General features: G+C 38.3%; 2 protein-coding genes across 9 annotated transcripts; one reads left to right on the plus strand and one right to left on the minus strand.

Annotated features, from left to right (window-relative positions):
- Positions 1-23: 23 nt before the first annotated feature.
- Positions 24-5,706, minus strand: LOC113051345 (GTPase HRas-like). 4 transcript variants are annotated; one of them, XM_026215002.1, is made up of 8 exons: positions 5,426-5,706; positions 5,120-5,188; positions 4,912-4,992; positions 3,719-3,853; positions 3,202-3,380; positions 2,886-3,045; positions 2,090-2,213; positions 24-1,946 (listed from the first exon to the last, which is right to left on the minus strand). In XM_026215002.1, the coding sequence occupies exons 4-7, from the start codon at positions 3,827-3,829 to the stop codon at positions 2,094-2,096; spliced, it is 570 nt and encodes a 189-aa protein (XP_026070787.1). In that variant the 5' UTR covers positions 3,830-3,853; positions 4,912-4,992; positions 5,120-5,188; positions 5,426-5,706; the 3' UTR covers positions 24-1,946; positions 2,090-2,093. The 4 variants fall into 4 exon arrangements, with proteins under 4 accessions (XP_026070787.1, XP_026070788.1, XP_026070789.1 ...); XM_026215003.1 differs by lacking the exon at positions 5,120-5,188; XM_026215004.1 differs by lacking the exons at positions 4,912-4,992; positions 5,120-5,188 and adding an exon at positions 5,235-5,351.
- A 1,121-nt stretch (positions 5,707-6,827) lies between these two features.
- On the plus strand, positions 6,828-18,483 carry LOC113051337 (ras association domain-containing protein 7-like). 5 transcript variants are annotated; one of them, XM_026214986.1, is made up of 6 exons: positions 6,828-6,945; positions 14,373-14,519; positions 14,611-15,494; positions 17,066-17,222; positions 17,397-17,504; positions 18,328-18,483. In XM_026214986.1, exons 2-6 carry the CDS (start codon positions 14,417-14,419, stop codon positions 18,357-18,359), a joined length of 1,284 nt encoding a protein of 427 aa, XP_026070771.1. In that variant the 5' UTR covers positions 6,828-6,945; positions 14,373-14,416; the 3' UTR covers positions 18,360-18,483. The 5 variants fall into 5 exon arrangements, with proteins under 5 accessions (XP_026070771.1, XP_026070772.1, XP_026070770.1 ...); XM_026214987.1 differs by having other exon boundaries at positions 6,852-6,945; positions 14,370-14,519; XM_026214985.1 differs by lacking the exon at positions 6,828-6,945 and adding an exon at positions 8,706-8,929 and having other exon boundaries at positions 14,370-14,519.
- Positions 18,484-20,388: the final 1,905 nt, after the last annotated feature.

Here is a 20,388-nt window from a genome sequence, read left to right on the forward strand (position 1 = left end):
CAAATGTAAAAATGATGCTCAGGTAATCAAAACAACCTCTTTATTTGATTTTCTTCCTAACACAATAATAATGGTAACCACAGATCTATAACATATTGTTAAAATGAAATCCATTGTTGTCTTCATACACTAAAGACACAAAAATAAATACAAGTTATTAAAAATACTCATATTTTTAAGTATTATTTGCTGCAAAAACCAATATGATTATTTAATACCAGAACAGACGCAGCCTTTTGGAATGCTAGCGCTGTTCTACAAATTATTTTCAATAAAAAAAGAAAGAAAACATACAAATTATTTAGCAGCAGCAGTTGGCGGACGACAAGTTCAAAACAGAATAACATTGGACAGGTCACGTGTTTGTGGATTATTTTACATAGTGTTAATCAGAGTGTTACGGAAAATGGCCACAACAGTATTGATGTACCGTAAAACAATATTCGGTAAGTGGCAGCAGTCTCTCCACCTGATAAACCCACATTATTCAGAGGCAGCATAGACAGTAAACCTATCAAAAAGATCTGAATGCCCACAGTATTCTGACAGAATCCCCTGAAGGTCATATCCATAGCTACTGACTTGTGATTTAAAGGGAGAATCAAAGCCGCCCATGTATGTCCTTGAGAACAATCAATAGACTGTCTGGGAATAAAACACCAGAATCCTTACAGAAAAATCATCCAGTTTCAACCAGAAAGAGAATACACTCACTAGTCAAATGTCTACTTTACTGACATGTCAGTAAATCTGATCTAAGTAAATTAACTAGAAAGATCTTTGTTGAGATTTAAAATCTGTACTATGCTAGGAGACATGAGCTACTTTCAAGCAATCAAAAAGAGAAAGTCCAGATTGTTGCTCTTCCCTGCAATTACAAGGCCATACTGTATGTTGCCTATGAACATATAACTTAAGGTTCCCCCATATGATAATTTACAGTAAGGGTATACAGTTTTTTTCATTTTCATTTGAATTCCAGATTTAAACCTACATCTTCACTCCCTAATGGCACAAACATGGAATATTTACCTCAGAAGGGTAGAAGGGAAACATGCAGTTGATGAGTGGATAATATGGTATACATGTAAAAGTTTCAAGCTTATGCCCTGAACATAGGAACAGCACAGTGCTTGGCAAGAATATCAACAAGGCTTTCCAGTCCAAGCTTTTATAGTAGCTTTGCATTAATTTTCCAACAAATATGAATATTCTTTGAAAAGATCTTCGTCAATCTGTCTTAAGCCAATGCGATTACCTGCAATGCATTTGTCTAATATCGAAAAATAAAAAGCATCCCATCCGGATATCTAATCAAGCCACAATTCAAAGACCCTGAGGGCCATTTAAAACCAAAAGCTAACAAAGAATAAAGTCCTTCGTTTTTCCAACCCCTTGTGCAAATCAAAGACTTAACGGAGGTGTACCTTCTAATGGCAATCTATTGCACCTTAACCTCTGATAAACACACTGCATAAGACTAAAAGTCCTCTTTGCAAGAGAAAGCCATGAATGGTGTACATTTTATTTGCTTAGACTTGCTCTAAGCAACAAATCTAGATGTATGCTAATATAACTGATGTAGTGTTTCTCATCTCCAATCTCGTAAAGTATTTTTCTAACATCCACATTTGACAAAGCAATATGAGAGGTTATTTTCTGAGCTATTACTTCCAGTTAAGAGTAGATAGTTTTGTTTAATGTGAATATATTTAGGTGTGACAGCTTCATCCAGTTGTAGAAACTCCAGTGTTGAGACTGTTAAAATGAGGTACAACTTATTTCATCTCCAATAAAGGAGCGAAACGGGAGCATCCCAAAGAAGAAGGGCTGCCACAATAAAGAGTTCCCTTTTACACAGTCTGCTCTAAACGTCCAGCATCTGTGTTGCAGTGTTTGTGGTCTGGAAGGCTGCAGCACTCTAAAAGCCTCGTCATGCACATTCACTGCAAAGACAAGTGAAGAACGGAGTACACATGAGCAGCAGTACACAATGGCTTAGTTATCCTGGAATACTCAAATGTTTCATTTATTGAGAACCGGACCAATATATACTAGGTTAACAAGCTTACAGGATAAAAATGTTTACCAGGTCATGACACCACACAGCGGCAGTTCATACAGCCTTGGCCATTATCATCAGGCGGGTTCAGTTTCCTCAGCTTATGCTGCCTGATTTCACGTACAAGAGTGTAAAAGGCATCTTCCACTCCCTGAATAGAAACACACACACACACACACACACACTAATTAGAGCTTTTCTTCTTACATTCTGACTGTTGGTTATAGTTTATCCTGAGCTATACATGCCACCACACTCGTATAAATAAAAAGGTCCAAATGTTATTATTTTTATTTATTTTTGTGATGCAATATAAGAACCAGTTCTTAAAAGGGACATCGGATGCCTGTTTTCCACAAGTTGGTATGATTCTTTAGAGTCTTCATGAAATTTCTGAAACATAATTTGATGAAAATTCCTCAATGGCCGTGTAAAACAACACCCTTTTTACCTTGGCAAAAACAGCTCTGTTGACAGCGCGTCTTTTCGGAGAATGTCTCTTTATATGATAATGAGCTACTGCTCACCCCGCCCCTCTCTTCTGTGGAATGGCCTTGGGCTCCATATATGGCTTGGAGGTGGTCTTATTCAAATAGCTAGCTATCTATATAGAAACCGGCTACAAACTGAAACAGCATGTGGATGACAATGCTTGAGCCATAACAAACTGGCTGTTGTGTTTTCAGCTTTTCTAACTCTTCATGAAACCACAGACGCCAGAGAACCCAAAATACATAAAGAGTGCAATGCACAAAATGAAACGAGGGCAGCTTGATACTTGACAGAATTTTATAATAAGATGTTATAAAAAAATGTTTCTAACCTGTCTCGTCTTGGCTGAGGTTTCAATGTAGGGTATACCGTAGCTACGGGCGAGTTCCTGGGCTTGTCTCGTGTCCACGGTGTGCGCTGGTAAGTCACATTTATTACCCACAAGCACCATAGGCACATCATCGGAGTCTTTAACCCTCTTAATCTGTTCCCTTTTAAAAGCAACGGAAACAAAGACACACACACATGTAAATATATATATATATATATATATATATATATATATATATATATATATATATATATATATATATATATATATATATATAAATGTATTGTTGTACTTATACAGTTTTCACTCATTTAACCTGTACTGATGAATGTCCTCAAAAGACTTGGTATTGTTGATGGCAAAGACACAGAGAAAGCCCTCTCCGGTCCTCATGTACTGGTCTCTCATTGCACTGTACTCTTCCTGACCTGCAGTATCCAGGATATCCAACAGACACGTCTCTCCATCAATCACCACCTGTTTCCTATACGAGTCCTGTGAGGAGGAACAATGCAGAAATATCCCATGTCTGTGAATTCCCTCACTGCTAAATTGATATTGCAGCAAATAATTAAATTAATCCCGTTACTGATAAAAGAAAGTGGGAACTGCAGCCTGTTTGGCCGAAACAGTGCAAATGTTTTCCATTCAGACGACATTTAGATGTTTCATGTTCATATAATATATTTGAAATTAGGGAACTTTATTCTGAACTGAGGTCTATTGAATTAAAAATCAATCAATCAATATAATAAATAAACAAATACTTATTAAATGATTAAATATGAGACAAAGGTAAATGATAGAAAATACCATGCTGATATTTGGTTTACCTCAATGGTTGGGTCGTATTCATCCACAAAGTGGTTCTGGATGAGCTGGATGGTCAGAGCACTCTTGCCCACACCACCTGCACCAACCACCACTAACTTATATTCCGTCATTATTACCTGCTACCGTGTCAGAAGCTGAGGGAAAACAAGGAACAAGGAAATTTGAGAAAAGGCAGAATTTGGGGGAATTCTGAATAAAATCATTACAGGCCTTACACTTGAAACACTGTTGGACAAATGAAAATGAGCTGACAAGGAAATAAAACATTTAAGTGAAAACAGTAAAAAGAGGGAAGCCAGTCAACATCAAGAGTTTCCTGGAGTGAAGCACTCATCCTGCCGAAAGTATTTAAAACAGATGAAATTACCCTTGTGTCGTGTGACACAGGACAAAAAGAAGAGCTATTTTAGGCTGCCAGGGGAAACTTACACAGGACTTTTCCTGACAGTTATCTATTTGTGTTATTAGTTTCAAATGCTTGGTGCAGTATGATTTCATTCCTACCAGACTTATTAGACAACCTACATAATAAATCATAATAGATCCTCAGGAGAAGAGGAACTTCAAAGAATCTACATATAATAGATGACCATCTATTGATATTTCCTAAACAATTTTGTTAATATTTCCTCATACATATGGAGCAGATAACATACCTATATTTAAATAACCAAAAATTGAGTACAAAAAAAGGTTATTAAACAGGTTATTATTTGCTATGGAGATCAAAAGGAATAATGGGTCATCTGAATCATTGTGAACTATTTAAAAAATAGTCAAGCCATTAGGTTCAGCTGAGCTGTATGGACACAGCATCAAGTACTGCAGTTGAAAATCTATTTTTAGCTCTTCCAACTATCATGTAGCCTTACCTGTGAAATTATTTTTTTTTTTTCGTTTTTACAATTTTTATAATCACTTTTATGCATCAGGTCATGCTTTGAATTTGGATTAACTAAAATCTAAAGTGTTTTTTTTGCCCATGAAATTAGTGATCATACTGTACCAGACACCCATACTAATATATATATATATATATATATATATATATATATATATATATATATATATATATATATATATTCTGTATATAGAAATATTTCTATTTTTATAAATAGAAAAAATATGAATATAGAAAAAATATTCATTATCATATTTATTTTTCCCATTATTGCTGGAATAATGACATCACCTTTGTTGATTTGTCAGACGATGGGTAATGTAAACAACGTGGTCCTCTGGATGAGATGATCTCTGCTAGCCTTACAATAGCCTACACATAATGACAACCAAATCTATGTGATAATAAGTTTCAAAAATGTCCCTAAACAAAACCCATTAGAGAACAAAAACTAGACTTAGTCAAACGTCTCTGGTTCTGTTGGTTTAAATGCACTCACATCTCCTGAATCGACCATTATCCAAGCAGAACCCCGCTGTATATGAGTAATTGATAACCGCAAGGCTCGCTATAATGTAACAAAATAGAGATGAAGTGAAGTCAGACGCGCTCACTGGTTTGACGCATTTGCTTTGTTTTTCGTGTTCACTACTGTAGTAGTAGTTCTCCAGTTTCTAGATGTTGGTGAAATGGTTTATGTCCTGACGCCAACAAAATGTTCCGTCCAGCGTCTGCAGGGCACATTTTGTTGCTGCTGTTATTCCTGCGAGACACACAGCATAGAAAGACAGCGGCTGATACTTACCGAACACACGTACGGCGCTGTTCGCTCGTCTCGACGACAGACACGCAGCACAACATGAGCACAACTCAATAATATGTCGACATCCTTCCCGCTGCTCCTCTCACACAGCGCGCGTTCTTCTTCTTCTCGCGCGGTGCAGATTCACGCAAGCAGATGCGCGCAACACAAACACTGAACAACGAGCAGCTGGTGTGGGTCGACTGATGGCCAAGCAGAGAGAGAGAGAGAGAGAGAGAGAGAGAGAGAGAGTGTGTGTGTGTGTGTGTGTAGGGGGAAGAAAGAAGAAGAGGGCGCTTACAGCCACCGCACACGCCCAAACCCTGAGTGTCTCAGGACACACACACACACACACACACACACACACACACACACACACACACACACACACACACACACACACACTTTCTCAGCCTTACTTGCAGGTGGGCTGTCTTATGTTGCAAAACACACACACAAAAAAACATCTGCTTCTCTCTTTCTTAAACAAACAAACAATCAATCTGTATTCAAAAACAAACAAAAACACTTATACATTTTGTAAATCCTACTTTGATTTATTACACAACATTGCCTATATATATATATATATATGACATCACCTTTATATTATATATATATATATATATATATATATATATATATATATATATATATATATATATATATATATATATATATATATATATATATATATATATATATATATATATATATATATAAATTTCCCACGAGAAAACAGTCGATTAATGACACCCCTCCCCCAATTTAGTGTAATAATTTATTTCATCTGTATCATTATTAAATAAAAATGCCCATATAGTCAAGTTGTTGCTGTTTTTCATTTCTGTTTTTAAGTGTCTTATATAGCCTACATTGCTTTCACACATTTCAAGATAATACAGAGTGCTAAGCATGTGCGTGACAGGCTATAAATGTGTCAGTACAATGGATAGTGATTTCTTCTATTTTCATAATGTACTTAATTAAAGTAAATATTTCTCATGGCTGATGCACTGAGTGATTTATTATTTCAAAATACTCTAAGACAGTGAATACGCTTCATTTTCAAAATAGAGGTCTACTGAGGTAATTCTCCAAATGGTCCACAAGGTGTCTCTCTTTCATCTCCGTAGCCTTCAGGCTCACACTTCCAGTCGCAATATAAGCTCAAATATATTACAGACATCTATTCTAGTTATGAGACTGCAGTCATCATAAAAACAGAGTCAAAAAGGTGTAAAGAAGAATCATACAGCTGTCATTCCCACGCTAACTATCCTTGGTCTTCTTGTCTCCTCCTGCTAAACAGCAGCCAGAGTCACATGGCCTTTTGTAGGACGACCAGCGCGCGTTTCATTGGCTGATTTGCTTGAAAAAGCATCCGTCGTCAAGACAACCAAGAGCCGCAGTCCCACTTCACTTGTCTGCTGAGGCCTTGACAAAGTCACACAGATCCTGTTTTACCTTCCTCTTCTTGTTTCGCTCTCTCCTCTCCTGTGCATCTCAAGAGTTTATCAGAGGTAAGTCAATAGATGGACCATGTAGTGCGTTGTTAAAAACATTTTCTTGTAATGAATTGTTCTTGTTGTGAAAGCTGCAGACAGGATCACACATGATGAGGGGCCCCATAAATACAATGCATGACATTTTATAATTATTTTACATGTTGCATCAGGTAAGTTAAAATGTATTTCTTTGCTTGTGCTTGATCAGCTAACAAAGTATGCGATCAAAGAATATAAATGGAAGAGTTTACTTGAATAATGGTGAGCGAGTTGCTACAATTCTTTATCTCTTAAGAGGTTTGGTTTGTTAAATGCATTGTGCTTGGAGCAATTCATCTCCTCGTTTGTTTCATCCCAGTGTTCATCACTTTCAGGTTTATGCGTACCATGTCTAACAAGTGCAAGATGTTCCATTATAGATAACGAACGGTGGCTTTAGCCGCAGGAGTGATGTGAGCCTGTTCCCTTCTCTGTCATGTAAATTAAGATGGAGTCATCAACGTGGCCATGTTGATAGTGAAAGCCTAAAATAAAGGCAAATGTATCTCTTCGGTCCTTCTCTATCACCTATGCAAGAAGTTGGTTTTACATCTTTCAAATATGAAAAGCACCAGAAAGTTTGCTTGTGTAGCATATGCAGAAAAGACATTGTATGTAAATGATTTCTGTAAGCTATGTTGCATTAAATATTATACATATATTGGCCAAAGAGCTGTTCTGAGATAGAATTGGTCGAAGCTTAACTAAATGCTATAAGGTGCTTTTTTTTTGTTTAGGGAGTTATTTAAATCGAGGGTTGCTGGTCTTTCATGTGTTCTTGTAATAGTTTGATAGGTCATGCATGCATGCAAAACACTTCTAGCATAAATGTAGTGTTACTAGTTTACCTCTTCTTTTTTAGCATCAGTCTTGCTACAGAGAAGAATGGAATTGTTCGACTTGTTGAGGGAAGGCTTTCACATTTCTAAATGATCAGACATTAAACTGATCATACCCTAAACATTTGTTTCTCACCTAGACGTTATTAAAAGCAAAAAGACTTAAATTAAGGAGTCCCGATTATCATTTCAGATTATCATAGGGGTTTAGGGTTGGGCTCTTTTGACTTGGGCCAGTAGGCAATTGCCTAGCAACCAGCCAAAACACTTTATCAACCTCATTGCAACATGTTACAAGACACACAGCAGGCTGAAAATACAGCAGCAATCTTTACATGGGAAAGCACCACCTGTGTTTTGTTTTCCAGAATACGTGAACATCTATTTTTTTTGTTGTTTTATTCTGACATTTGAACTGTTGCAGGTAGCAGAATAATGTTCTCAGTTTTCAGTGAAAAAGTGGGAGAATATCAATCTTAAGATACAATCCAGAGCACTAGCAAGCACTCATAACTCATAATTTGAGCTAGCAACTGCTCAAAAACACTCACACAGCACCTTATACACCTTGTCATAACTGGCCACAACACCCTGTTATTGTCACACCATACACATTTTCTTACAGACAGGTATCATTTGGAAAGCTATTAGAAGGCTCTTATTCAGTTTATAGAGGAAGTCAAAGTATGCCACATAAATACAATGACAGGCCGTGGAATTAAAAATAAATAAATCAAGCACTCACTACTGTCTTAAGTCTGCCAGTTTTACAAGCTGCTCTAAGATCTTTGACAAAATAATGACAGAGAGCGAGAGCGGGACAGAGACAGAGAGAGATAAGTGTTACCTGTGGAAGGGGAGGAGCATGGGAGGGCTGTGGTATGTGTTAGCATTGTGGAGAGCGGAAAGAGAGAGTCACTTTCAACAGACGAAAAGAGTAGTGCGCCATTAATCCTGCTCCTGTAGATACCGGAAAAACAGCACCTGTTGGACACCAGCCTCTGTGTTACAGGTTACCTCTTTGATTCTACATTAGACGCGTTAATGAATGTACTTTTTGAAATATATCCAACATGGTAACCAGGAAGGAGGACACACAGAAGCAGGCTTTCAACTCTAAGGTAAATACAGCTTTCCTTCTGACCAGCAGGTTTGTCTAATGAGGCTACGGACTTGACAGTAAAATGTGCCAAATTCTAGCCAGGTGTTTCCATCCTGTCTGGAAAGGAAAGCAGCTTAAACAAGGGGAAGCGGTTGATATTTAGTTCAGACTATGCCCTTGATTTTAATCAGAAGCAAGAAAATAGTTTAAAAAAATATCAGTAATTAGTAGAAAATAGTTTACTGCAACCTGGAACGTAGAATAGGTTTTTTTCAATATGGAAAAGTCTGTTAAAACAAAATAAATGAATAATTGAGGTTACCAGGATTTGTAAAACCTGCTTTTATTCATGAAAAATGCCTGAAGGGAATTAGTCATAATGGTTTAGTCATCTTAGTTCTAGTGTGTACTATCAATGCATGTACTTTGCTTGCCGGTTGGACTGTGTGGATTGTCCGATATCTCTCAGTAAACTGCAGCCGTCAGATTCTTTGACTCATCCCGTCACTTTTACTGCGTAAAAATGCCTGGGTAGATTATTACTGTTTTTCAATCCGTTTGGGAATTGGGCTGTATTTTTATTTTATTTTATTTTTTTGACAAGTTTTTCTGACCATACTAATTAACTGTTCCCTGGAAATATAAAACTAAAATATGAGAGTCTGGAAAATTGAAATGAAACAAGATGTATCTTTTTACGAACGTTTTGAATATTTGATATTTAGTTTAATTGAATTTAATAAATAAATAAATAGAATAGAATAGAAAATGAATCATTTGTAAAGTCTGGAATCAGGCATCCAGATTAAAAACAATCTGAAACAATTTCAGTTTTTTGATACTTTGTTGGCAGGTCTGACTGTCAGGTAAATCTTTGTAATATGCTCATGTGCCCAACATAAACAGGGTCAGAGCTACAGTAGTTTACCTTGATGTTATTTACACAGCCCTACTACTTCTACTCCACAATCTTTCACCTAAATCATTTAATGAAATATCTGATTTAGCAAATTCCATTTAAATTCTTCTGCATTTCATTCACCTGACAATGTGATGTCACTTTATTTGGATATGCAAAACGAACTACAGTCACATCTACTGCTGTTCACAAGCTATGCCGGAGAGGGCAAACGCCTGATTTCACATAACCGACTACCTGCAGGTTAGAAAGGTGAACTTTAATCGATGCAGTTTAAATTATGGATCTTTAAACATGTTTGAAAAACCATAGTGATGAAATCAAGGTGTGGAAAAAAAAAAGGAAAGAAAAAGAAAGAGCAGTCTGTTGGATTAATGTTCCTGCAGCTCAAGGCTACGAATCATGTCGTAAATTTAGTGGAGTGCATGTCTCGCTCTGAGGATAGGTTGAAAGAGAGGACCACTCCCTACATTCATTGAGTTTGTGGTTATTCTTTGTGGAAATTCCAAAATATCAGAGATTCCCATCAGGAACATGCATAATGCAAATGGGTGCTTAGAGAGATTTAGATTTTTTGCTGCGTTAAACCTAATGTTATGTTAAAAAGGTAATCACAGTATCTCATCTAAAATTTTTTTTATAATGCATTCAATTCCTATGGTTTGGTGCAGTGAGGAGGTACTTGAGCATTACTGATGACACTGTTGCTACAGAAAACAACAATTTGAGGAAACTTTGAAGTAGATGAGCTGAAATAGTGAAAAAGTGATAACATCCATCACTAGTGTCATCTAGTCATCAAGTATCATCTAGTGTTGTTTTAGTATCATTGAGATACTATTATAGTATTTTGTTATTATTTTTAATTAGATTTTTCCACTTTCATGTTAAATTTAAAGTTTTATTGATTTTAAATGAAGTTTTAGTAATCAAGTTCAACGAGATGAAAATGAAAGTGAGAAGTTAACATTTATTTTATTCCAAGTCACGAAAATGTTTTGTGTGTGTGTGTGTGCGTGTGTTTATGGTTTTAGTTTACGATTGAATTATAACCCTGTTACAGACTTTTGCTTAAACTTACTACATTTTCATTTATTCAATAGGGGAGTTCTTTTTTTACACTTTTGTGTCCCTTTTTCATAAAATTTGATTGGAATTCTTTAGCCGGAAAAGCAAGGTTGATGCACCTGTAATGCTGCATACCAAAGCTATCTGACTTTCTTTGGCGATACTATTTACCTGTAGTCGGCAATGAACTCTCAGGACAGGGAGAGAGTACACTCCTCCTTTTGCACACAATGGGGAAGGTTTAGATATGCTGTTCTATGTAGGCAGCCCAGTTTCGCCCCTTTAACACAAGAAACCTAATGCCTGTGAGACAAGTCCCTGAGCCTGGTTCAACAAATGGAATTCAGCCGGGTTTAAACATTTTTCTTGGTTCTCATGGTTCACTGAGCGAGAATGCCATCAACATACGCTCTCTTGTTTAGTGCAGGTGAACTCTCAGATGACGTGTCAGGTCAAAAATAGGTACTCTATTGGTCCTTCAGCTCTCAAACGTGTAGAGGTCTTATGACCACAATGGATCATCTGTCATCATCAGACGGAAGAAAGAGCATGAAACCTGTATTTCTAGTTTGCCATATGTTACTAGTAGCATGTGCCATACTCCTGTAAGCCCATGTTGACAGGGAAACACGAGAAATTGGATGTTTTTCCCAACCATATTTGCGTTTCACACCTTCAGAAACATCATATTCAAACGAATGACAATTCAAACTTACCTTTAGAAGAAACATTGTGAAACTGATGTTTAGAATATGATTTAAAGTGTAATACAGGATCCCGGGTTAATTTATAGTTTTCTATTTCATCACATAATGCGTTACTCTAGTAAGTTGAGTCAGTTAGAACCAATGAATCTTTGATGTTCCTGCTCATGGGACTGGTTTAAGGTCAATGGTTTTAAACTTCAGGAATGAAATGTTTCAAACTAAGCTGATTTCATGGGTCTCCACACTTCATGGCAGATTTGTGTTTAGAAGACAATGAGAGAACAGAGACTAAACTATTTACTGCAGGTCTGCTGATGGAGGTGGATGGTGTATGATTACAGTCACATCATCAGTTCTGCTACAGACAGTTCACAAAGTTTGCTGAGTAACATTTAGAACAGCTGACTGAAATAGGATTTGTGGGTAGCATTGCTTAGAGAGACTTGCATGTTTTTTCTCTACGACATAAATTGCACACAATCATATCCCAAATGTGAAAGCTGAAGCTACAATAAGGACCACATTTACCACAAGGAGGCAAGTTTACATGCTTAATGAATCAGGCAACCATTGTCTGTGTGTAGCAGTAATAAAAATTTAACTATACAGGCTACTGTTGCATTAATTCATTGTTTTTACTGTACCATACAGCTTTTAAAGTGTATTATAGGCCAATGATAAGACTGTACAACTGTACAACCAGTGTAATGTTTTGAAGTACTGTTAATGATACATATTAGGAGCATACAGGTTTGGGCCAGTCATGTATGTATGACGACAATAACACCGTGAGTTTGCACTGTTTACAGTAAGAGTAGGTTCACACAAAACTCATATTTGTGTTCCACTCCCTGTGCTGCTTTTTAATTGATTTTCTGTGTTTACATGTACTAGAGAGCGTTGTGGTGTGCCTTCCTTTTGTGCATGAGCGGCACATTCTAAAAACGTGTTTCGAGACCTTGCCTTCTTTTCCGTTCATCAGTGCTGCAGTTGTACACAACGTGATCTTATGAGAAAATTTAACTATATTATGAGATGGCAATTTCGTATGAATTTGTACGGAAATGTACAAGTTTTAGAAAGAAAGTAAAATTTGTACCCACTTCCCAAAACCCCAAACCTAAACCTAATGTCAAATCATACAGAAGCATATGGTTAGGTTATTAAAAAAAAAAAAATTGTCATCAATTTGCCAAAATGTGCAACGGTTATGAACGGTAGCTGATGTTATGCAGTGTGCCATGTTTTTAAAAGCAAAAATGGATTAAACTAAAATGCACTTCTCTGTATGTGGGTGGATAACGAAAATGAAGTAATTTCTGATTACTGACTTCACAGTTTACTAATATGTTAGAGCTGATGTGTGAAAGCTATCTTGAATTGTTTTTTTGGTTAAATCTGTCAAGGTCATTTTGCTGAAATAAGTCAATGATTACTTTTATAGTATAGCATTATGAAAAGCAAGCCATGAAACCTGAGCCATGTTCTGTGGAGACGCCAAAAGAACACATATTTGTCTGAACTTTTCCCCATGTCTCTTATGGTTATTGGCATTTTGTCAAATTAAGTGATCTAGTTTGACAGGCAGAAGTGTTGTGACTGTGAGTACAGTACACACATTCTTTGAGCATGTGAGCACAGTTTCAAGGTTTACAGCAATGTGAAGGTTGGTTAATGATTGCCTCGGGACAGGAGTCAAACATTATGTGCAGGTTGAGGACATCTCTAACTCACATCATAGAGCATATTTAAAAAGGACACACAGTTTTTTTTAAGTGATTCGGTGTCTTAACCTGTTAATTTGCCAGACGAAGCTTGGACATGAGTGCTTTCTTAAAATGTACATACAGTATCAAAATGATAACTTGCAAAATAGGGCTGATTGCTGTTCTCAGAACATGCAGGCTTGCATGGCCTACGTTTTCTGAAAAATATGTCTGGTTCATTTACAGTCTGGCTGAAGTTTAGGACTAAATCAAATCCTCATGTTCCTCATTTTGTCATGCATGCATACTTCCAGAGAAATGTGGTGTCAGGTTTAAAGTGATCATACTCTTTTGAAGCAACTTCTTTCAGTTTCATGACGTGTATATTAATCACAACACATCGCTTTGACGTAGTCTTAAAAAAACATTATCTAACCATGTTTTTAATTTATCGGTCTAATCTGTGGCACACTTTGTCATTATCTGACTTGTAAAGTAGCACTCCAAAACATTCGGAGTCTGTTATTGCACTGACTATGTATCTCATTATAGTTTTGGTGAGTTTGTTTTGATCTATTACATTTAAGTAAATGTATACAATTTTAACAGAATCTGGAATGTTAGCAGTTTAAAGTACACAGGGCTGCTATGTTTTTGTTTTTTTAAAGGCCCAAAAAATGAAAATTCTGTCATTGCGTACTTATCCTTCATCATCAAAACACAGAAGCTATTTTTAGTCAAACTTGATAGATTTCTGTCCCTACTTGGAAAGTTCATGTAACCAAAACTTTGTTGCTTCAAAATAGAAGCCATGTAATACATGAAACAATGATGTTTGTTCATGTGCATCAAGCAAGAATGTTTTTTACCTTGATTAAATGTTCATCATATAAAGCGATTGTGTACCTTCATAAGACTTGGATTAAAACCTTTCTGATTTCAGATATTTTACGTCCATGCCAGTTTCTCTCCTTACATGTTGCAAGCCTTTTTAAAGATCTCTCCTTCAATCATAGCGGAGCATCATTGTTCAACATTTTAATTGTTGTATCTGTTCAGCAGAGAACTGTCATGTAGAGACGCTCCTTACTGACTTTCTTACAGTCATGGAGCTGAAGGTGTGGGTGGAAGGTGTTCCACGTGTCGTCTGCGGCCTATCAGAAGAGACATCTTGCCAGGATGTAGTCATTGCCCTTGCCCAGGCTATAGGTAATTTATTTAGTCTCTAGCTTTCTCCTCTCTGCTCTTTGAACAGCTAGTGCCTTTGTATTTTAATGTTCATTCTTATTGTGCTCTCCAGGGCAAACTGGTCGTTATGTTCTTATCCAGAAACTGCGGGATAAGGAACGGCAGCTTTTGGCCAATGAACGCCCACTGGAGTCCCTGGCTAAACTGGGCCAATTAGGCAATGAAGTGCAATTCATCCTACGGCGCACCGGCCCCACAAGCAGTGAAGGCTCAGACCAAGGTCGAGCCCCACAATTACCCAGACCTCCAGATCCAGAGCCCCCCAGACACAAAGAGCCAAAAAAAACTCTTACTTTCAATCTGGGGCCCTCCGCATCACCGCAAACTCGTGTTAAACAGGTTGAAAAACCACCCAGAGACTCCCAAGCACGAGGGGTGTCCCCTTCTCTCCCCTCGTCTCTTACCCAAGCCGGTCCATCCAAAGAAACACTTTATCAGCAGATTCTACGACAACAAGGGCAGCTACAGTCTCTGCAGGGACAGCTGGAGGCTCTAGAGAGGGAGCTGGGCGTTTGGGAGCGGGCTCCTCCTCCAACCCTGTCCCCTGACGTCCTGGGGGAGATGGACCACCTACAGCAGCTTCTGAGGCAGAACGAGGCAGAGCTGGCCAGTGTGATGCACTGGGAAAATGAATTTAAGTCTGAAGTTCAAAGAGAAAAGGACATACTCCGGCAAAAAAATGAACTCCATTTAGCTCTAGACAAACACAGTCGAAGGTTGCAAGACACAGCCAACCAATCAGAGCAGCTAGAGCGAGATATTACGCTGCTTTGTGAAACCAAGAGAAACGGTGTGCTTCAAACCAGACCCAGTGTTGAAGAATCTGTAGTTATAGCGAAAGAACAACTGGACAACCATCAGCGTCAGGGGACTGAACTACAGGCAACAAACGAGGAAATAGAAAAGGAGTTATGGCTGGCAGAAGAACAACTACAGGTCTGCATTTTTGTTTTTATTACTCACAATGTTATGTCCTCGTCATAGCATTATTGTTTCGCTAGAAGTTAATCTTCTAATACTCATTTGTTTATTTATTTTCATGCGTAAAACATTTAAAAGTGCATAATCAAATCAATGTATACTCTCATATTATGAGACAATATTGCAGTCAATATGGGTTCGCTGGGTGGACAAGTGCTAGAGTCTCGATGGTACTAAAGGACAAATAAGTTATACACTGCAGTCTAATATCCCTGCTTATCTACTATATAGTAAATAAAAAACAGCATGTCAAAAGAGTAATTTGTCCATATGAATAGCATTCGGCGTAGGATGAAAATTAACCAGATGACCTACTACTTCGGACGAGATTCTTTACTATCCAATGAGGCCACTGAGTAAATGACACTGAAATGGTGCAACCGACACCATAGGTCACATGACACACCCAACAGCTGATGTAGTATGCCTAGATTTCATCCATACTACACACATTCAATTTATATGTGCACCTATTTTTTTGGTGTAAGACTTTTGATTCATTAGCCACTATATAGAAGAACTGTATTATAAAATGTGCAAAGTGTAGTAAACATACGTTTTTAATGGTCCCTAAGTAAATTCTCAACCAAATCTAGTATCTACTGAGTATGCGGTTTTAGATGCAATGCTATTTATTCTGCTTTACTATTACATGGCTTGACTGGTGGTGTGATATTTTGTAACATTTGGCACTGTGGTGGCAAGTTTGCATATCAGCCCGCTCACCCATTTACTCAAACGATGGCTACTTTCATGACTCACACTCAGACTACCGGCTCATACAGTCACTACTTGAGTCTCAGTTATCAACCATGGTGAAAATGACCTTATAGGAGCTTGGTGCTACTATTACTGTAATACTGTTACCATGTTTGTCTTGTTGCCACATTGTGAAGGACATTTTTTATTAGCAAAAGCTTTGATTATATGCAGGTATGATTGTAACGTGATTTCAACTCAACATTAATGTCCACTTATTTCCGAGTCCTCATCGCTGACTGTACAGTAAATAAAACGTCTTTGTTCTAGTTGTTGACTCAAGCCGATACATTAATTGCAGTCACACGAAAGCGTGTTGTGTGCTCACTATGACTAACTGAACCTAAGGGCACCATACACAATACCTCACTATTGCTTTATTTGTTGTCTCACTCCCATTAGCAAGGACAGTACTATATTCATTTCATCATGCAGTTTGTTGTCATTACCGACAATCCTGGTCACACCTTTAATGGTTGAAATAAAAAAAAAAGTTTAAGGAAAACAAAATAAGACTCATCTAGTGGTGCAAAGGCAGCATATTTATGTTAAGAAAAACGTCTGTGACAACTAAGCAGGAACAACAGTACTGGCTTCATCTAACAATTATTTCCATTAATTGTATGATAAATGACATTTAAGACATCGCTTGGACATTAGACCTCATTGTGGAGATTTACAGTGTGGGTGTTTGCCGTTTGAAAGTCACTGCTTCAGCTTTTTCCTCAAGCTCGGCACTAAATCTCTTACTGTATGTTCCCCTGTAGGCTAAAAGCAAGGAACTGGATGATCTGAATAAGGAGCTACGCCAGTGTAACCTGCAACAGTTCATCTTGCAAACAGGAGTCACTCCAGCACAATCCAATCAGCAAACAGAAGAGATCGATTTTGCTCTCCTCAAGCCTGATGGACAGAGTGATGAAGGTGTGTAAAGTTACAAACTGTTTTTACAAGTCACTAGTTAACGAGGTCTTTTCTAATATATGTGAGGAGAACATGTTTTCGTATAGTATAAAATATACTTTCTGGTAGTTAACCGATGCTGGCGAATTTTAAAAGTAGTTTGTGTGTGTGTGTGTGTGTGTGTGTTTATGACAGATTCAAATTCCTCCATCTTGGAGTTCAACCCTCGTACCACTGCCAAGCAAATCTTAGGGAACCCGCGCAGCCTCCAGGACCCACTTGTCTCCAGTCTTCATCCAGAGGGTGTGTATGTGTGACACACAGCTTGCACTCCGCTGTCCTCTGCTGGCCAATATCCTCTGCTTGTCCACCTCTACCTCTTCCTGCTTCCCAGAATGCACAGTATTTTACTGCACACCTCCTGTCCTCTCTGGTGGCTCTTTGTCTTGTCAATGGGCATTTTTCTGATCAGACAGTTCAACTGTACTGCCAACAAGAAAGATTCCAGACATTTATACTGATTAGTGTGCTATGTTTTGCTCCAGAAAACAAAAACACTTTGCTTACTTTGTCTTCTGTGGTTTCTTATAATAAGATAGCAAGCTTCTGTCTTGCTGCATGCTTATAGCGACTGTCAAGCTAGCACGAAACATTTTTCGCTTTCCCATTTTGCTGAAGCCTGCACTGCCTTGGGGTTCTTTCATGAAGGCTCATGTGTAACATGAGCTACCAGTGTGTTTTGCTGCATTGTTCCTACCTGGAACAGGTGTTTTAATTAGAAATCAATTAAGTAGTTTTTCATTTCTATGGAACATCTTTCTATGGAATTGCCTCCAGTGGATGCTGTTCAGATTGATCATGTGGGTGTACAGAAGTGTTGCAATAGACTCGAGGTCAGGCTGTCTGACTGTGAATGGAGCATTTTGATGTTTGAGCGTATATGCTGGTGTTTTTTTTTTTTTTAAGTTAGAGCTTATGTCTTTTCCTTTGTTTATATTTCTTCCATTCACCAGTCTTCCCTATATCTGTTATGTAAAACATTACCCCCCGCCAATGTGTTGCAAAACCTTTTTTAATCATCCTCCATGAAGCCCATGAGCCTCATTCCATTTTGTGTGTCTTGCAGTCCTGTCATCAAGAGAGACATCATGGCGATAAAGTCTGGAGCACAACCTGGAGGAATTATTCACTGTTCACTTTATATCATTTTGTCATTATGTTTTCTTTTGTATGGTATTATGTGAAATGCATTTGTGAACAAGAATAAATTTATGTAAATACAGTGCTGTCTTTGTAATTAATAAACATAAATGTTTTTGAATGTATTTGAATGATTTACATATATTTCTTTAACTAAAAACATACCAAAAAAAAAAAAAAATGAATGCAAGTTTTTAGGCTTGTTGATTTCCCACTGTAAAAATTTGGAGAGTCGAAACGCAGACATACTTTTATATTCATATTCACTACTGATCAAAAAACTTCAATAAATAAATGCTTTAACAGGTTTTACTAATTGATTTTTCAATTAAAACGTCATTACAATCATTTAGGTATTTATATTTTACAATAACATTAAAGTTTGTCTGGAAATCCTCTGTTTTGTAGATGAATTAACACAGTCATCCATCACATGAGAGTGATGATATGCTGTGTCATGGTAAATTTGGTTTTAAACCCAAATGGTAGTGGCATGGTGAATTAAATGATACACCGAAAGTCAAACTAATCAAATCACAAAATATAATAAAACGTTCCTTACTGATATACATCACTGATATACAGTTGCAGCCTTGGGCTCCCTTTCATAGGTCACTTCGATGCTGCGGTGAGTCACCGTATGGGAACACCCCTCGGTGTGACAAATGTCTGAAGCCCTATACCATCCCGCCAATCCTATTGGCCAAATAGTGCTTGGCACCACCCCACGCATGCGTACGCATCGTATACCTGGGTGCCGCGCGCTATTTCGCTCAGATTTCACAAACTGAAGAAGAATGCTATCAAGGTATGGAACGGCCGGGACCGCAGCACGTAACCGAGATGTTCCCTTTCACAGGTCACTTCGATGCTGCGGTGACGTCACCATATGGGAACCCTATACCATAATGCTTGACGTACCTGATAGCTGGGATCCAAGGAAGCATCTGCTCAAGCGGAGAGACCCCGGGAGCCAGGAGCCATCCTTACATCCAGACTGTAAAACTTGATAAAAGTGCTTGGTGAGGACCATCCTGCCACAGCACATATATCATCCATAGAAGATCCACTGAGAAAAGCTCGAGAAGAAGCCACTGCTCTCGTGGAATGAGCTCTAACTCCTAAGGGCGAAGCAAGTCCGCGCGCCTCATTGGCTAAAGATATTGCCTCCACCAGCCAATGGGACATGCGCCGTTTTGTGACAGCATGGCCTTTATCCTTGTGTCCGAAACATACAAACAGCTGGTCAGACTCACGCCATGGGGCTGTTCGATTAACATAAGTCTTTAGCGCTCTGACAGGGCAAAGACTCAGATCTCCTGACTGCGCCTCTGCAAGGGGTAAGGCCTCCAAGACCACTTGTTGAAAAGGAAAAGGGTTAGAAGCGACCTTAGGGACATAATAAGGCCTCGGTCTTCAGCAATACCTTCACAGAGCCTGGTGCAAATTCCATGCATGAGGGTGAAACAGAAAGAGCCTGTAAATCCCCAACTCTCTTGAGGGAGGATAAAGCCAAAAGAAGAACTGTCTTTAGAGTCAGGATTTTATCCAGTATAGTTTCCAAGGGCTCAAACGGATGCCCTGATAAACCTTGCAACACGATGGATAAATCCCACGAAGGAACTCGCACAGGGCGGAAAGGCCTCAGCTATCGCGCACCCTGTATAAAACCAGCGGATGACGGCCCATTGAAGCACCATCTATATATACGTGGTAAGCTGAAATGGCTGCCACGTAAACTTTCAGAGTGGCTGGCATTACTCCATCAGAGAAACGGTCCTGAAGGAACTCCAGTACTGAAGCCACTGGGAAGTAAACTGGATCCATATTACGAATTCCACACCAGGTCGTAAACAGTTTCCATTTGAAAGCATATAATCGTCTCGTAGAAGCTGCTCTAGAATTCATTATAGTCTCGGTGGTTTCAACAGAAAGACCGGGACATACTAACTCACCCCGCTCAGAGGCCTCGCCCACAGCTTCCATA

Source organism: Carassius auratus, chromosome 32 (assembly GCF_003368295.1).
Source record: "Carassius auratus strain Wakin chromosome 32, ASM336829v1, whole genome shotgun sequence".
In the NCBI taxonomy this organism is placed as follows: domain Eukaryota; kingdom Metazoa; phylum Chordata; class Actinopteri; order Cypriniformes; family Cyprinidae; genus Carassius; species Carassius auratus.

Bases quoted from the DNA above. Each gene is read 5' to 3' on its own strand.
- LOC113051345 (XM_026215003.1), bottom strand. From the start codon at position 3,829: ATGACGGAATATAAGTTAGTGGTGGTTGGTGCAGGTGGTGTGGGCAAG. The intron at 3,381-3,718 runs GTAAACCAAATA...TCCTCCTCACAG, and splicing joins AATACGACCCAACCATTGAG to GACTCGTATAGGAAACAGGT. The intron at 2,214-2,885 runs GTTAGAAACATT...GTTTCTATTCAG, and splicing joins CCTCAGCCAAGACGAGACAG to GGAGTGGAAGATGCCTTTTA.
- LOC113051337 (XM_026214986.1), top strand. From the start codon at position 14,417: ATGGAGCTGAAGGTGTGGGTGGAAGGTGTTCCACGTGTCGTCTGCGGC. The intron at 15,495-17,065 runs GTCTGCATTTTT...GTTCCCCTGTAG, and splicing joins TGGCAGAAGAACAACTACAG to GCTAAAAGCAAGGAACTGGA. The intron at 17,505-18,327 runs GTGTGTATGTGT...TGTGTCTTGCAG, and splicing joins CTCCAGTCTTCATCCAGAGG to TCCTGTCATCAAGAGAGACA.